Source organism: Chanos chanos, chromosome 8 (assembly GCF_902362185.1).
Source record: "Chanos chanos chromosome 8, fChaCha1.1, whole genome shotgun sequence".
Classification (NCBI taxonomy): Eukaryota; Metazoa; Chordata; class Actinopteri; order Gonorynchiformes; family Chanidae; genus Chanos; species Chanos chanos.
Genome location: NC_044502.1, coordinates 3,117,770 through 3,135,000, shown reverse-complemented (window position 1 = coordinate 3,135,000; position 17,231 = coordinate 3,117,770). Strand labels below are relative to the sequence as shown.

Below are 17,231 nucleotides of genomic sequence, written 5' to 3'. Positions count from 1 at the left end.
CACTCACCGATCTCTTTCCCCAGCATAGAGTTCAGGATGGCGCCCGCTGATGCCACCACCGCGCACGTTTTGAACGGAGCGCCGGGGAGTTTCTCCAGGGCCTGGGGGGGCACCAGTCTCCCCCACCCAAGACTGGAGAACGGCTCTTCGGACCCGTCCAGCGTCCGCAGACGCGCCTTCTCCTTCAGCTGACACAGGATCTGTTTTCCGTCCAGTCCCGCGCGGCGGGGCCCTCTGTAGTCCACCTTGTGCTTGTTGTCGTTGACGTAGAACTCGGCCGCCTCCTTCAGCCGCGGGCTCAGCATCCGCGCAGACGCGCTGCCGTTCCACAGCCCCCGCACCGCGTGGCGCGCCTCCCAGTCCAGACCCTCCTCCGCGTTTTTAATGCCTCGTCCGTTCTTCCTCCTCCTTCTCAGCATCGCACTCCTCCTCATCTTCAGCCTCCTCTGCTGTTGGAGTCTGATGCGTCTGTGCGGCGGCCCGAGGTGAGAGAATTTCGAGCTCGGGGCCTCGCGACCCCGCGTCGCTCCGTCGCCGCCCCGGCGGGGTTCGGTCGGGCCGGCCGTGGCGCTCTCGGTCTGAGAGGCCATGATGACCCTGGAGCTGTGCTGCACCTGAGGGTGAGACCGCGACCGCACAGCGGACTGGGACGGACGGCCGAGGGGCAGGTCGCTGAAGACGGAGAGGGAACCGAGGAGGACGAGGGCCCACGCTAGCAACCCCAGCATGAGGAACTGTTTGAGGCCCTGACAAAGCCCGATTCTGAGGGCCATCGCTGTCGCGGCGTGGAGCCTGTCGGACCTGCGGAAAACATTGCGAGAATTTCATTTCCGAATTTTTTAGAGCCTCGTTCAAACGTTTCATCTTCTGAAAACAGTCTGAAAACCGCCCCGAAAGGTTCCGTTCTCTCCGTCGGCCGCTTTGGTTTTCGCGAACGTGTCGGTTCAAAGCGTGTTGTAACAATCGACGACAAAACCGATTTTGTGCCTTTGCGTTCCCAGCTCTGACTAACGATCAACATGTTGATGTATTTTTGGAATGTTGCCAGACTTTAACCTACATTTTTTGGGGGGCTTTCCCGAAGACATTTCGCTTTTGTTCTTGTCTCTGCATATTAGTGTGTCCGCGACCTTTACAGTTTAAAGTACGACACTTGTATTTGTGCGATTGTGGTTTGCCAGGTGTAAGGACGGACGACAGATAAGAACACAAGGCAACCTCTGTCATACAAAGATTACATTTTTCTGTGTCAGTTTAACTCTGGAAGCCTATTGGCTGGATCGCGGCTCATTGTGTAGACATGAACAGTTGGCTGTTCATTACAGCGCGTTGGCTGTTCATTGAAGGGTATGTCACTTGAGTATTTTAGCGTGTGGTTCTCTACTGAAACTTTTGGACCTGCTATGTCTCCACTCTGACTAAAGTAGGTCAAGAGCTGTGGCCTCATAAATAAACAAAGAAACAAACAAATAAATAAAGCAATCAAAAAGGGCAACTTTCAACAGGTTTTTGACTTTCGACTCTTTTGTTCAGTGTAGGCAGGTACAGACACGGATACCAGAGACTTGGACTCCTGTATCCTGTAATACTAACTCGACTAAAGTGATGAAAACCATAAGCTCTTTCTAGAAACAAAACTAAAACTAAAAACTGAAGTCGTTTCCGCTCTCCAAAACAAAGCCGTCTGGGAGAAACACCAACAACAACAAAAACCACTCTGAAAAGCTAGGTTAGACGGTCTTCATTCATTACACGCTCTCAGGTCAGCTCCCCCCATCTGAGAAACAATCTTTTCTTTCCTTCTTTGTGTGTGTGTGTGCTTGTGTATGTGTGTGTGTGTGTATGTGCGTGCGTGCATGTGTGTGTGTGTGCATGTGCGTGCGTGTGCGTGTGTGTGTGTGCGCGCGTATGTCTGCGTGTGTGTATATGTGTGTGTGTGTGTCTGTGCTCCTGTGTGTGTGTGCGTGTGTATATGTGTGTGTGTGTGTGTTCGTGTGTGTGTGTGTGTCTGTGTTCGTGTTGTGTATATGTGTGTGTGTGTGTGTGTGTCTGTGTTCATGTGTGTGCATGTGTGTGTGTGTGCGTGTGCGTGTGTGTGTGTGTGTGCATGCGTGTGTGTGTGTGTGTGTGTGTGTGTGCGTGTGCGTGTGTGCTGTGGCCTGATTCTGTACACTGTACACTTAATGGACCTTACAATAAAGGTGATGATAAGGAAAGGTAGCAGTTAACTAGGAACTTTATCTACACTTTCAAAAGATTCCTCCCCCTCGTATGCCCAACATTCAAACAAACAACAGCAAAAAAAAAAAGCACGATGTTGACATGAAAAAGATTAAACTGTCGCCCGCACCCCTATGTGGTCTGTAACTGTGCAATTTAGATTTCAGTTACCATCATTTTGGATTCTGTAAATATTTATTTACCGCAATTACTGTTTCAGTGATTGCTTTTTGGCTTGTTGTAATGTTGTTTGCTGCAGATGTAAGCGATTAAAAAATGCCCATGAACCATTTGAAAAATCTCAGCTACAAGCAAAAGCCGTGTTTTCAAATAAAAGTTCACAACTCGAGAATGCAACTCGACATTGGTAAGGTACCAATGTATTTCATCATCATCATCATCATCATCATCATGTCATGTCTTTACATGTGCCATTCATTGTAAATCCTGTCAGCATGGTCTTTTTGTTCAGGTCTTTTTAGTTGTGTTGCCTTTCAAAGCTTTAACCTGCTCAGTGAACAGGTGTGAAAGCCATCTGTTGAGTACAGAGAGAGGAGTTTTAATTCACTCTCCTGGATCAGTGATAACTCTTATAACAGAAAGAAAGCAGCCATACCTGGAGTTTACACAGATAAGATCTGTCTTAACGCGTCAGAGTGTCTGTCTTAACGCGTCTCTCTCTCTCTCTCTCTCTCTCTCTCTCTCTCCTGCAGCGAACTAGTTCAAACCTCCTCCATCTTCGCAGCCTTCTTATTACTGGATCGTGTTAACACCAGAATATGTTCTCCTCTGACATTCACACAGACACACACACACACACCTGTCGGTGTGGTCTGTTATGTTTGTTTGTCTGTTATCTTTTTTTGGGGAGGGGGTCTTCATAAAGTCCTTTCTTCAGTTACGCACACACACACACACACACACACACGGCTTCGCTAATCAGGTTGTCTACTGCCTGTCGCGGCGTGAGTCCAGTACCTGCAGCTCTGAGGCCAGAGACTCTAATTGCTGACATTCGCTGAGAGGTCAGGGCAAAAGCAGCCAATCAGAGGCTGCATCCTGCTTTACCCCACGGCAGGGCCCTCGGGAGACCTGAGCTGTACTAGCACCCCTGGGTTAACACTGCACAACAGCAGCCAGCACAGTCAAGGCTGGGCAGTCCATTCCACCTTACACAGTGTGAGCTGCCTCTGGATAATAACTCTAATGAGAGAGGGAGAGAGAGAGAGCGAGAGAGGGAGGAAACAGAGAGAGAGAGGGGGATAGAAGGGAATCAAATTAGAAAGAAATATGGAGTAAGGGACACCCTGAGGTGAGATGGGGTCAAGCTGTTTGGGAGTGGGGGGGGTGGGGTCGGGGGTGGGTGGGGTGAGATTGGTCAGAGCTGTGTTTGCAGACCGACGCCTGCCGTGTTCAAAAAAGCCGACTGACTTACCGCTCGTCAAACACTCTCTCCTCTGCTCAGAAAGAACAAAAAAAAAAACCACACACACACAAATGCACACCCACACGCCTTCAGGATAAGAGCTACACCTGAAAGAACCTGAATGAGGGACACGGGGTGAGTGAGATAAGGCGGTCAAGCATCGTCCAGCATCGTCGGTACCGTCGAGGACAGAAAGAGTGGAGAGAGAAATGATCGAATTAACAGATAAAAGCCGACAAGATCCCTCACGTGTCATTCGCCGGTTTCTCGGAACCCCCGTTCCACTGACGTGGGATGCAGATACTGACGAAAGCAAAAAAGAAGGAAAAAAAACCAAACTTCCTGTCTCTTTTGACCCCCTTTTTTGAGTTAATGAAACACTTTCCTACTTTCATTAATGCCACACTAAATACCATAACAAAACGTTATTTTTTTTTAATCAGAAAGCAAACAAAGGTCTTTTTTATTGCTTTGCTCAGTTTCACACACACACACTTTTATTGTGTGTTGAGTAATTTTACTGGGAAGGTATTTAAGAGTTCCTTATCTTAAAAGACAAGCCTTTTTCCTTTTCATAGAGAAATATAGGTCAGGCCAGATATCAAGAAAATCTAAAAAGGCATAAGAATAAGACAAAAGACCTGTAAAAAAAGAAGAGAGAGAGAGAGAGAGAGAGAGAGAGAGAGAGAGAGAAGCTTCTGGAAGCCTCGGAGATGGTGCTAAGGAGGATGTGTGAAAGCTGAGAGAAAGAAAGAGAGACTGCCAAAGTTTACTGCCAAGTTTACTTCAGCCTCTGAGAAAAGAACTGTCAAATAATGACAGGATATACAAGGGGTGTTCTGTATGTGAGAGAGAATGAGAGAGAAAGAGAGAGAGAGAGAGAGAGGGAGAGAGAGAGAGAGAGAGAGAGAGGAGGGGGGAAAGAGAGAGAAAAAGAGGGATAGAGAGAGTGAATGCAGGTGTTTTTTGTCTTAGACCACTGGACTGTGGGTAGGGATAAGTGTTAAGCAGAGGAGCAGGCCTGAAACATCTGGGCTGGGCTGAGGTCGGGCAGTGTAGGGGACAGTGTCCATTACCCAGGCCTTACACACACACACACACACACACACACACACACACACTCCTCTCATCTCTTCTGTCCTCTTTTAGCCTCTCTAAAAACCAGCTTCTTTTTTACTTCAGAGAATTTCAATTCTAAACATGCTTATGTAATCTAACCCCCCAGAGCAAACACACACACTCACACGCACGTACGCACGCACGCACACACAGGCACGCACACACACATGCACACACACACACACACGCACACACTCGCACGTACGCACAAAGAAACAGGCTTCGGTGTGTGGGAAGCAGGTAGGTGCTGAAACAATTCACAGGAACAGAAAGATGCTGAAATTAGAGAACGCAAACAATTTCAGCAGCTCTTTCTTCTGCACTCCTCTACCTGCAAGCTAAACAAAGAAAGAAAAAAACATGGAAAGAAAGACAGGGGGAGAGAGAGAGAGAGAGAGAGAGAGAGAGAGAGAAAGACGTCAACAACACCAGAGACTAGACAAACGGCGTAATGAAACACAAACAAAATCCTGAGCAAAAAGATCCAAAAGGTTAAACAAAAGGTTAAAAAAGGACGAGATGATATGATCGGTCTTGGCTCAAAATCAAGGCGAACGTGGAATGTTGTCTGTTCTGTTTTGGTTTGGTGTTTGTCACAATCATCTCTCTGAGTTAATCAACCTGAGAAGAACCACTACGCAGACACTCAGTCAGACCATTCAAGTCTGTTAACCTATAGTATGATGATCCTCATCTGTGTGTGTGTGTGTGTGTGTGTGTGTGTGTGTGTGTGTGTGTGTGTGTCTGTCTGTCTGTCTGTCTACAATGGGGATTATCCTGCACCTGTACCCAAAAGTGAAAAATTCAACAAAAACTTCATCAGTCACCCTGAAGGAAGTCCGTCTGGCTATGACTTTACCAAAACCATGAGTAATCTGTTACCTATTACCTGTTGCTCCATTAATCACCATAGGATTATTTATCTTATCACATTAAACTAACGAGGCAGCCTCTAAAGAAATTACCAAGAACCGTGAATCATTTTAACTGCTGTCCAAACAAAAAAACGAAAAGGAAGATGGATGAATCGAGGAACTCAAACTTGTGTCATGGGACTTTTTAAAATAATATCCCACCACAGGGCACAAGTCACATTCATACATTTAGCTTCGAACCACATCCTGGAAACCACGCTCCGTTAAATCATTACTGGCTGAAATAATTTCATCATTGTTCTGTAGGGCAGTTCCACCAACCGGGTTTAATCTATTAATCTATGGTTCGAGCTCATCTGTTTTGCCGCATACTGACACGAATAAGAAAGGCATCATTCTTCCCCTTCCCCTGTGTTATGTCTGTATACTAGTCAAGAAGCGTCTCACTCTTTCAGACCTCGGGTTATAATATGTTAGCGTGACAATAGTGTTTGGCTTGGAGTATTGGTTGGACATGACTGCTGTTCCAACAATGTTCTTTTGTTTAGCCAAACTGACAGGACACTAAACATGTGATTCACTACTAAGCTAGACATTTTATTACGGGTTATTACACTGTGTCTAGGTCCTAGGACGTCTACGACTTCTGTGTGTTAAGTCGCATGATTAGACTCATTGTTAGCTTCACATGTGGGCAAAGATGACTGAAAACTCTGTCTTCGGATACAGATATTTCAGATTCCATACGGAGGGATACCTCCATTCGTTTTAAGGATAAAATATGTGACAGGTTATATGGTCGCGGTTAACACTGAGAGCGGAGCCGCGGATCAGCCTTCGGGTTTATGCCGGCGCGCTGCTGTCAAAGCAACGTCATTCGAGTAAGAAAGTCGGTCAGACAGTCGGTCAGCTGAGACCGAGAGGGAGAGAGAGAGAGAGAGAGAGAAAGAGAAAGAGAGGGAGCTAGAGAGGAGAGACAAGGGAATGCAGAGATTGCCAGAAGCTGACTCCACCAGACTCCTTCTGGACACCAGGAGTAACCAGCTGACGGCGACGGTGGGAGCTGACTCCCTTAATTTAACTAGCACCTGCGTAAGCATAAAGATGGATGTCTGTAAAGTTCCAACGTTCAACCTGCGTCTGGGGGATCCACCGTTTTGGTTTTTGGTTTTTTTAAAATTTGTTTGTTTGTGTGTGAGTGTGTGTTTGTGTGTGTGAGTGTGTGTGTGTGTGTGTGTGTGTGAGTGTGTGTGAGTGTGTGTGTGTTTACTGGAGTGCATTCACTTATTCGCCTGTCACAGGTCAATTAATACACTGCCAGGTCAATTAATACACTGCCAGGTTTCATCTGTTGTTTGCCCTGGTTCCTGGTTCCTCATAATGAGAACACATTGGTAACATTCAAGAAGACAATGGCGTGTTCATACAGGTACTGGGGAGATGTAAATTTGTTCTTTCATGATCCGTTAAGTTTTATGAAAAGGGTTTTTGAGCAATATGCAAATAAAGATCTGCTTTGTTTTTTCTTATTTGTTTAATTAAAACTAGACTTTGAGTTGCTAAATCTACGCACCTGTACCAAAAGCATGGAGTTAAAATGTTTCAGGGGTTTTTTTGGATGAATCATGAAAACTATAATAATAATAATAATAATAATAATACAAATTTATTTAGAGCCCAGTATCGCTATTTATAGTCTCAAAGGGCTTTACATGTCTGTAACAAAGTCAAATCAAAATTATATTATCCATACATTTGAGAAAATAGATAAGTCTTTAGTCTGGTTTTAAAGGTATGGAGAGAGTTTGCCTCCCTAACTTCTGTCGGTAAACCATTCCAGAGGAAGGGAGAGTGGTAGGAAAAGGCTCGGTAGCCAGCAGACTTCTTTTTAACTCTCGGAACGACTAATAATCCAGAATCTTGAGAGCGCAGGGTGCGAGGTGGGTTATAGGGTGTAATTAAGTCCGACAGGTAGGAAGGCGCAAGCCCATGTAAAATTTTGTATGTTACTAAGAGGACCTTAAAAATCTGCCCTTGCATGAATTGGGAGCCAACGAAACCAGGACAGGTGTAATGTGATCAAACTTCCTTGTTCTGGTCGGAATTCTGTAGTCCCTTAATTCCATTTGTATTAATGATTTTGTATAGCTTGGACAAAAAAACAGTGAGAGTGGAGTTGAGAACAGCTGAAATTATGATTATGGTTGTGTTTAGCTTTTGTGGGCCTGTCCAATCAGGTACGACTAAGATGTGAGGAATTTGGCGAGAAAAGGTGAGAGGCCAGACAGACATGGAACTGAACTGAACTGTTTCAGTCTGTTGAACACCTTACTATTTCTATGAAGCCACTCTAATACCTGCATTACCAGGTAGAGTACCCAATCACAAAATTTCCATAGTGATGGATTGTGGGAATTCCCTAAACCGAGAGTAAAGTGGCTCTCTGATTTCTTCTTTTTTTTTTTGCCCAGAGGCGAGTCTACGTGAACTGCTAGGCATCGTGGGTAATGACTGTGCTACCTGGATGATGGACATGATCAGCAGTCTCTCTAAGACACTGCTACAGACTGCACATGTGTGAACTCAGGGAGGGTGTTAAACTTCCAAACTTCAACAGAGTTGTCATATAGCTCATTATAACTGTGCGATAACAGTGGAACTGTCAAACATTACTGCTGAGCAAATGTATAATTCTGCACACAACCATTCCATTGTTCTGAAGCAGAACTGCAGTCTTGGCTGAGAGTAATGAGAGAGAGAGAGAGAGAGAGAGAGAGAGAGAAAGACAGGCAGGCAGACAGACAGACAGACAGACAGAGATAGACAGTGTGTAATAGAGTGAGTGAGTGAGAGACACAGTGAGCAGGAGAGACGGCTGGACGTAGCCACAGACAGAAAACTTTTTAAGCGAAAGATGACAACACTTTTAGTTTTTAGTTAAAATACAGTAACTGTCGAACATAGTGGTGTGAAAAATAAATGAACTTGTGCTCGCTCTTTTAAAGGTAAAACAAAAATGGTAATACTGAGAATATCATTATTTTATTTTTGCGTTTATCATTATTCTGATTTGTCAGATTGTTACTGGAACGCAAGCATTGCAAGAATACACTTTGGAAAATTAGAGTTGTCAGCGCTCACCTTTCAATTTATAAAATACTATTCTTCCACAATAACATCAGTGTCGATCGCGTTTAAAAGGTGTTTTTTTTCACCTGCTTACACATTTTGTTACCCATTAGGACCATTCAGTAACAATAACTCTATAATCTCATTCTATGATTTCATATTTTTCCAGTGGAATGCAGAGAAATAAATCTTTATTTGATGTGGATCCTGTCCTTTTTTCATCAACCGAGAGAGAAAACACAGAGACCGGCAAGAGCCCACTCCCCAGGGGCTGTGGAGCTACTCCTGCGCTGTGATTCATGCCTTCGCTTTTTTCGTCAGCCTTTTCCAAACGTCGTTTTTAAAGATTTGGGAATACAAATGTAATTGCGAAGCTAACAAGTATAACAACATAGAGAAGGCTTACAGAGCTGCACCGCATCTTTAGTACGGCCAGATTTAAATCCAAGGGGAGCATTGGGTTAGCTAGGCTTCGTTTCAGAGTTTTAAGTAGACTGACAGAATGAACGCGGTAACTGACCAGTAGAGTGATGGAAAGAGATAATATAAAAATACTCCAGACACACGTTTATCTACAGGTCCCAAAAACAGATATGTAACTGATATGTAAAAACTCTCTCTCTCTCTCTCTCTCTCTCTCTCTCTCTTTCTCTTTGAATCCCACCCGTTTGTGACTGTACAGTAGAGTAGCCCCACTTAGAAAGTCACAGTTGATTACTGATCTGAAACAGGAACGCTTAAGTGTTTGCTGTTGAAACGTAGTCTACGTGCTTCCATTCCTCTCGCAATACTGTTAGGATTATGTGAGTACGAACGACAGTAACATACTGTTCGCCACCTTAGCCGTCGACTCAGTGCGGAACATCGTTTTTGCTGTCAGTTGTTAATACGAGTGCATAACGGTGACATATCAGACACCGCACATTTCTTGTTGTTATAGATATATTCTAAATAACGTATATTATCTTTTCACTTTCATACCCTGTAAAACAGGCTGCTAGCGTAGAACATAGAATCTTGTTCTACGAGATAATACATATTTAATGTATACAGTACACAACCTGAGTATTGCAAGTGTACGATGGAAGAAGCATTGTCACTAGGTGAACTCAGCGCTGTCGAATAGGCTACTCTCCATTCAACAGAACACCAAGAACTGCATCGTAACAACGCGACAGATCTTATTCATTAGTACTTACCTGAAAAAAGGAAATAAATTGGCCAATTTGTTCACCATATCAACATATCTTCAAAAATTTTTTATCCGATTCGCCAGTGTTTGCAGCGCCGAAAGATAAAAACCGTGGGGGAATCCTTGACATTATTGTTCTCCACGTGCCGCTTTCCTCCTCATTGTCTGTGTAACAGAATCTCTTCGTGTGTCTAATTGCTTATTTTGCGCAGGTTTCAAACAAGCCAGGTGTAAAGAACCTCGCTAGATAGAATAAGAATGATATAAACAACTCCATCTACTGTTTTCATACTGTACAGACCAAAACTGTCCGCCGCTACACCCGTGATATCAAAGTTATAGGGGCGTGTCGATGTTTACGAACATATTTTAACAGGTGGAGCCAACTGCCGTTTCTTACTTTGCGTTAAAAACCTGAATATACCTGTCGTTTACATTGCCCAATAATCGAAGCGCCCCAGTTTCTCAGGTTGTTGTGTAGCTTAAAGGAGTCGGTTTTCAAACAATGACGTGTAATTTAGGGATTTTTCACTCACAGTCACAAATGAAACACAGTCACACATGATATACTTTCCTACGCCCATATGAAGAAAGCACCAAACCACCAAACAAACCCACAGACAGGTGACCATTCCCACACACGCAAAACACTCACATATGCACACATGAGATAGGCTACTCATTTATACACACGGTTTTCACATACATTCGTGAAACTCTCACACATATATAAATTATGCACCTGCAAAATATAAATTCAAACCGACTCCTCCCCCCTATATTTATGTATACAGGATTTAAAGAACGTATGGATATATGTCTCTATTCGTTCTCTCAGGTCTGCTCCAAATTTCCTTTGGAGATGTATTTCGGGATGTATTCAGTTCTGTCATTTGGACTTGTACAGTTATGCGCCAAACCTAATTGGTCGTTAGATGAACTCAAGAGATCACAATCCACCATCAGTTGGCTCAGTTTTGTGCTAAACAAGGTGCCAGCATATTCTTCAGTAACTGAACACTGGCCCTGAAACAATAAAAAGGAAAGATAAAACAGAGATAGTAACTTGCCTCTGCAATTTAAACAGTAAATCAGACTGTACCTTTAAAAAAACATCTCTCATTAAACCTGGTTTACAGTATAACTAGAGAGTGATATGTCTCTTCCTTTTATTTATATATATATATATATATATATATATATATATATATATATATATATATCCCCATCACTTTCCCATGAAATTACACAGGCTACAGTACACAAACGCGATAAGGCATAATGCAGATATGAATATATCGATGTGCTTTAAGAGACTGTGGTAAGGGGCTGGACAGTTCTTGCGGATGCAGTCAGATCTTTGCTTGCGTGTGTGTGGTTGAGGTTTGTTGAGCATGATCTGTACTGCATGTTCCTGCAAGGAAGTAATGTAAAAAGTGTGGTCGTAATGAGGATGTTTGGTCTCCGTCACCGTCTGTGTGTGTGTGCGTGTGTGTATATGTGTGTGTGTATGTGCGTGTGTATGTGTGTGTCTGTGTGTGTGTGTGTCTCTGTGTGTGTGTGTGTGTGTGTGTGTGTGCGTGTGTGTGTGTATGTGTGTGTGTGCGCGCGCGCGTGTGTGTGTGTGTGTATATGCCTGGCGTGCGTGTATGTGTGTGCGCGTGTGTGTGTGTGTGTGTGTGGGTATATGTCCCGTGTGTTTATGATATTGAGTGGACCAAATGTTTCCATGATGATATGAATGTGACAAGTGGTGATTTTATGGGGACACTTGATGGTACCTGCAACTTTTTTTTTTTTGCTAAAAGATATTTCTATTGTGTGCGTGTGCGTGTGCGTGTGTGTGCGCGCGCGTGCATGCGTATGCTTGTGTGTATGTGTGCGTGCTTGTGTGTGTGTGTGTGTGTGTGTGTGCGTGTGGGTGTGGGTGTGGGTGTGAATATGTGTGTGTCACTGCTGAAAGAACTTTATTACCCCCCCCCCCCAAAAAAAACCTAACAGACTATTAAACCACGGATTCAGCAGTTTAATTCAGCAATTAAACTGACTGTTATGGAGTTCATTATGCAGAAACATAGTTTATATGGTACATGCTGCTTGACCTGAATCAGCAGAGGGTGGAGCCTGATTTATCGCTGAATCTCTTCGGTCTGCTGCACTAACTCTTCAGTTCCTCTACAAAAATCAGGTGGAGAAAGGGCCATTGATGTTTAACCGAATTAAAGAAAAAGCCTTTTGAACAGAAACTGGTTAAATTGTGTTCTTTAGGCAAACAGAGAAAAAAAATAGCCCATATAAATATAGATATTATAAACAAATCTTTGACAGGCAGGGAGTTCTAAACACCAAATTTGCCTTTCATTTGTCTACCCGCAAAACATTGGAAAAACCAGGACTTTTTTTGGGCAGTTAGGCTATAGGAAGACACCTCTCACTGGTTTCCCATTAAACCCCAGGTAAGCCGTACCGCATATATGTGTACGTAGAGGGTGCACAGGGGCGTCGTGACAGATGGATTCAGAGGGAGGTGCACGCGCTACAGTGCACGGCCCACGGAGCTTCCAGTGCTTTTGTTGAGTCTTCCCAATCTGGAAGTGGCTGAGCACGAACAAGCCCCGTGCCAGCTGGAAGTAGGCTGTTGCCATGACAACCCTGCAAATGACGGACAGTTTGCGTGTGTGTGTGTGTGTGTGTGTATGAGAGAGAGAGAGAGAGAGAGAGCGAGAGAGAGAAAGTGCGTGCAAGTGTGTATGCGTGTGTGTGTGTGTGTGTGTGTGTGTGTGGTATGTGTGTGTGTGTATTGTCTAAAATCTACATCACCACCCACCTTTATCAGCATTCCCACATTCCTGGCAGATAACGCCACCCCCCCCCCTCACACACACACACACACACACATTTTTAACAGTTACAGGAAGAGCAGGTGAATGTCAGAGGTGGGTCCTCCGTTGGTGACAGTGGAAGGGGTGTGCATTGCCTGCCTTTTCTGACTCAGCAATCCTGCAGGTTTTTTAGTTTACACCCAATACAACACTGGATCACTGAAGAGTGAACGAACCTGGTTCACCAGGCGGGTGATAAGACAAGCGTGAGAATAAACAGTCTCCACTAATCATTAGGATCAGAAAGGGCCATTCCACTAAAAACAGAAACAAATTGAATCAAGTCTGAGACAGTCTGAGTGGTAGCGCTCTGGTGAGAGTAGGACTGTATACATCCTCTCAGAATTATTTCTTCTGTGAGAAACAAAAAACTGACACTCTGTCGCTGAGTTCAGTTAACACTAACACACTCACTTGCTCATGGTTACACACTCAGAGTTAATTAAACAGTGCTACATTTACTGCGTGTGGCCTTTCGGGTAAGGAGGATATGGAGGACAGTAGGAGTCAGCCAGCACCGCCTGTGATTTAATCAAGATAATAGCTTTCAATGGGATTCTGTGATAAGAGTTGTTTTTCTAGATGTTAGAACAAGGCAGTTCGCACACATCCATGTGCCGCTTTGCTTGGAAGCACAAAGTTACGACAGAGAGAGAGGGAAAGAGACAATTCAGGGAAAACACAAAAGATAGTGACACCTCCTAACACAAAAGAAATTATCAGTGGAGAGGAGTACGGTAATTATGGAGTGTGCACGTGTGTGTGTGTGTGTGTGTGTGTGGCCGTTGTCTATCTTGTAGTTGTTTTGTAAAACTATCATGTTGAAATCCGTCTGAATTACACAGCGATGGGGGTACAGACACGTGTGAGTGTGTGAAACAGGTTTGAGGCTCTATCTCCGATACCGTAGAAATCCAGTTTCTCCATCGTCAGGGCCTGGGAACATCTTGCAGAAGGCTTACAGGCATTCAGGTGTGTTTTACATAACCACACACACACACACACACCAGACACCTGAGTCAGTTCCAGAATGTTTTAGGGGAGAATTTCTTGGTTTGGGTGAGATTTGTCAAACACCACAGTCAGACACATACCCTGGTGTGCTGGAGCCTATCCCAGGGCTTATAGGGCGAAAGGCGGGGGAAGCACCCTGGACAGGTCGCCAGTGCATCACAGGGCACACTGAAGAAACAATCACACCAAAAACACAGCCCTTCTGCATGCACCTCTTCATCTCCATCCCAATCCAGCATCATCATCATCATCATCACTTAAATGTATATCACTGACATTATGATAATTAATGATTTGTTGATATTATTGAGTGTCTATTTAAGACCAGTGGAAATTTACAGTTAGAGCTCCTGCCACCACATTCATACGTTTACATTATGTACAAATTCCAGAGCAATGATTGGTGCATTACACATGCCTTTTGACCAATCAGGGATCATGTTGCTGGCTCCACACAAAGTTAAACTAATTTGCATTTGGATTTGTCAAATCCAGCCCTTTGGGGAGTTGTCATCGCCTCAGTGGTCCTGGATAGCCCTAAATTCAGGCCGAGAACACAGCAGATATCAAACTGGGAGGAGATCTTCTGTGTCCTGGGAAACATGTACCAGAAGAAAGAGAAAAAAATGCTTAATTTGGGTGTCTTGCCTGCAGGCAGACTGCTGTGTGTGTGAGTGTGTGTGTGTGTGTGTGTGAGTGTGTGTGTGTGTTTCATTAGCGTAGCGTTGTACCCTAACACTGCGTGCTGATTATTCAGGAGAGCACAGCTCTGTGATTCGGGTCGCTTTTTAAATCTGCCGGGGCTGAATGGAAGAAGAAGTTTCATTACAATGGACCTCATAAAAATTTCTGAGAGTGGAATTTAAATGAGGGTTTTTGACACAATGAGCCAACACTTCCTCAGTCTCCCAAAGAAAGAGAGAGAGAGGGAGAGAGAGAGGGAGAGAGAGAGAGAGAGAAAGAGAGAGAGAGAGAGAGAGAAAGGGAGAAAGAGACGGGCAAATATAGACAGTGTGGGAGCTTATTTTCTATTAAAGACTTTTCTCTACTCTAGGCTTTGAGATTAATTTAATGAAATCTGTCAGGAGGATTTAACAAATGCAAAAGTTAACCGACTCACATCTGAATGTTTGATATTTCTCAGCTTTAATGTTTCATATTTCTCGCCTTTGTGTCTCAGATCTGTGCGTTTAATGAGCTTCCAAGGCCCCTTTGTCTGCGACGCTGCTGGCTGTCAAGAGTGTTCTTCACTGCACACTGCCTCACAGGGACAGCTGTGTTTGCTTCAACATAACGTATTTTACTTTTACAACTTTAATTACACAACTGAATTACACAGTTACCCTCCATCTCTCTCAAATCAGGAGGATAGGATATGCACACACACACACACACACACACACACACACACACACACCTAAAGAGCATGTTTGATCTATCTCTTCTTTAATCACCTGTCCTTCAGCGCACAAATCCATCAGGGCGCATGCACACACACACACACCCACCTACACACACACACACACACTCACACACACACACACACACACACACACACACAAGCCACTGTTTTATCAGTATACCCTGTCAGAAAACGGAACCAGTGGGTGTGACGGCAATTTAACCCCAACCTTTAGATGACCTTGAGGTAGCAGCTGGCAGTAAAATTGCCTTGGTCTTGGCTGGGGCACAATCGCATGCCACGTCTGCCCAGGCCAGCCCGGTCCTGTCCCGCCTCACCCCGCCATTCCTCGCCCCGTTCTCTGCCCGCTCCTCATCCGACCGGGTTGGCGCCGTCAGAGCCAGCCGGTTACCCCGCGATCCCGAAACAACAGCTAAGGAAGTAACTGAAGCACAGCCGGAGTCTCTCCTGGGCCAATTACAGATCTCCTTTCCCCCCCCCCGGTTTATTTCCAGCCTCTAGCCTCATGCTAATGCCGCTCACGCGCGACTTCAGCCGGGCTCTCGTCAGCGACACTTCTTTTTTTTCTTTCTTTCTTTTTCTTTTTTTCTTTCTTTCCTGCCGTTTTGTAAAAAAAAAAAAAAATCAGGCCAGTGCCTGTTATGAGGCTCACACAGACCTGCTCAGCATTCTTCCCTCAAAGCCTGGATTAAAATCCTGGATTAGACTTCTTCTCTTACAGTAAGGGAAAAATGACATACGCAATGAACGACGTGACGGCAGATTAACAGATTAAGCTTTAAAACCGAGCTCAGACGCGTCGGAGTAAACCCAATCAGTTTTTTCCGAACAAATGAACTTTAAAAAAAAAAAAGCAACGTGACAAGCCGTGTAACAATTCAGTGCATTTGAATCCATTCCAACAAAGCTAATATTATACCCTTGGCGCCTGCATACCTGATTTCACTAATCCACAGTTAAGTTACTGAACAATAAACCCTTGACTCCATTAAATCAGACTGTGCAGTGTGAGTTACTGAGTGGTGAAACTGAGCAAAAATTGGATTTGGAAACAAAGAACCGGCCTCAAAATTCCCTCAGTGCATCTCAGGACCATTAGTCACTAAGGTGAGGGTAAGGTCAAAATGTGTGGGTGATAGACACTCCATAATTTGACACACCCGTTATTATAGCAACCAGCTGACTGACCTCTTTCAAACTCTGTCCGCAATATCTTATATTGCTTTAAAAACACACATGTTTTAAAATCAGATCTCTCATTTCTCTGTGCTTTCTGTATTGCTGAAACTGACTTTATCCATCAAATACGCAGAGCAGAGCAGCTACGTTCCACTTTAAAATCACACCACACGATTTTTCGAGGAGAAAACTCATTTCACGGCCTGTCACTTGCACTGTTTGTGTTTTCTCCGGTTTAACTGGTCTCCAGTTTGTCCACAGTGTTCCAGTCTGTCACCAGTGGAGAAATTTAAGAGTGGACGGAAGCACAGCAGAAACAGTGAACTGTTACATAATCATGTTTTATGTCTGTATCAGGAATCTTTATAAGCAGTTACATTCTGGTCGGTCCTACAGAGGTAACCTCAGGCAATCAGTGAACTCTATACCGTAACAGTGCGTTATGGTAGCAGAGCTTATACAGTGATGACTGGAATCTAAAGTATGAATGGTGCTTTCGGAGAGTCCGTCAGGTTGGGGTATTGGTGACCTGTTCCTTGGCAACAGCACCAAGCCGCCATGGACAGAGATGGAAACTGGTGAGGAATTTCCGTTACGTCACGTGCACCTGGCAAATACTTTCTCCTTCAAAATATGAAACATCGTCTCTCAAAAATATCTCAAAACAGTGTCTCTCATTTTATTCTTACATGGGCCTTATATGTGGGTGTGGGTGTGTGTGTGTGTGTGCATGGGGGGGGGGGGGGGGGGGGGTAATATTCTGGACCCATGC

General features: G+C 44.3%; 1 protein-coding gene across 1 annotated transcript in view; it reads right to left on the bottom strand.

Moving 5' to 3' along the window:
* Window positions 1-773, bottom strand: part of st6gal2b (ST6 beta-galactosamide alpha-2,6-sialyltranferase 2b) — a 19,691-nt gene extending 18,918 nt beyond the window's left edge. The window contains exon 1 of the mRNA XM_030781757.1: window positions 8-773. Within this exon, the coding sequence (XP_030637617.1) occupies window positions 8-773 (766 nt within the window). The remainder of the gene's footprint in view (window positions 1-7) is intronic.
* Window positions 774-17,231: the final 16,458 nt, after the last annotated feature.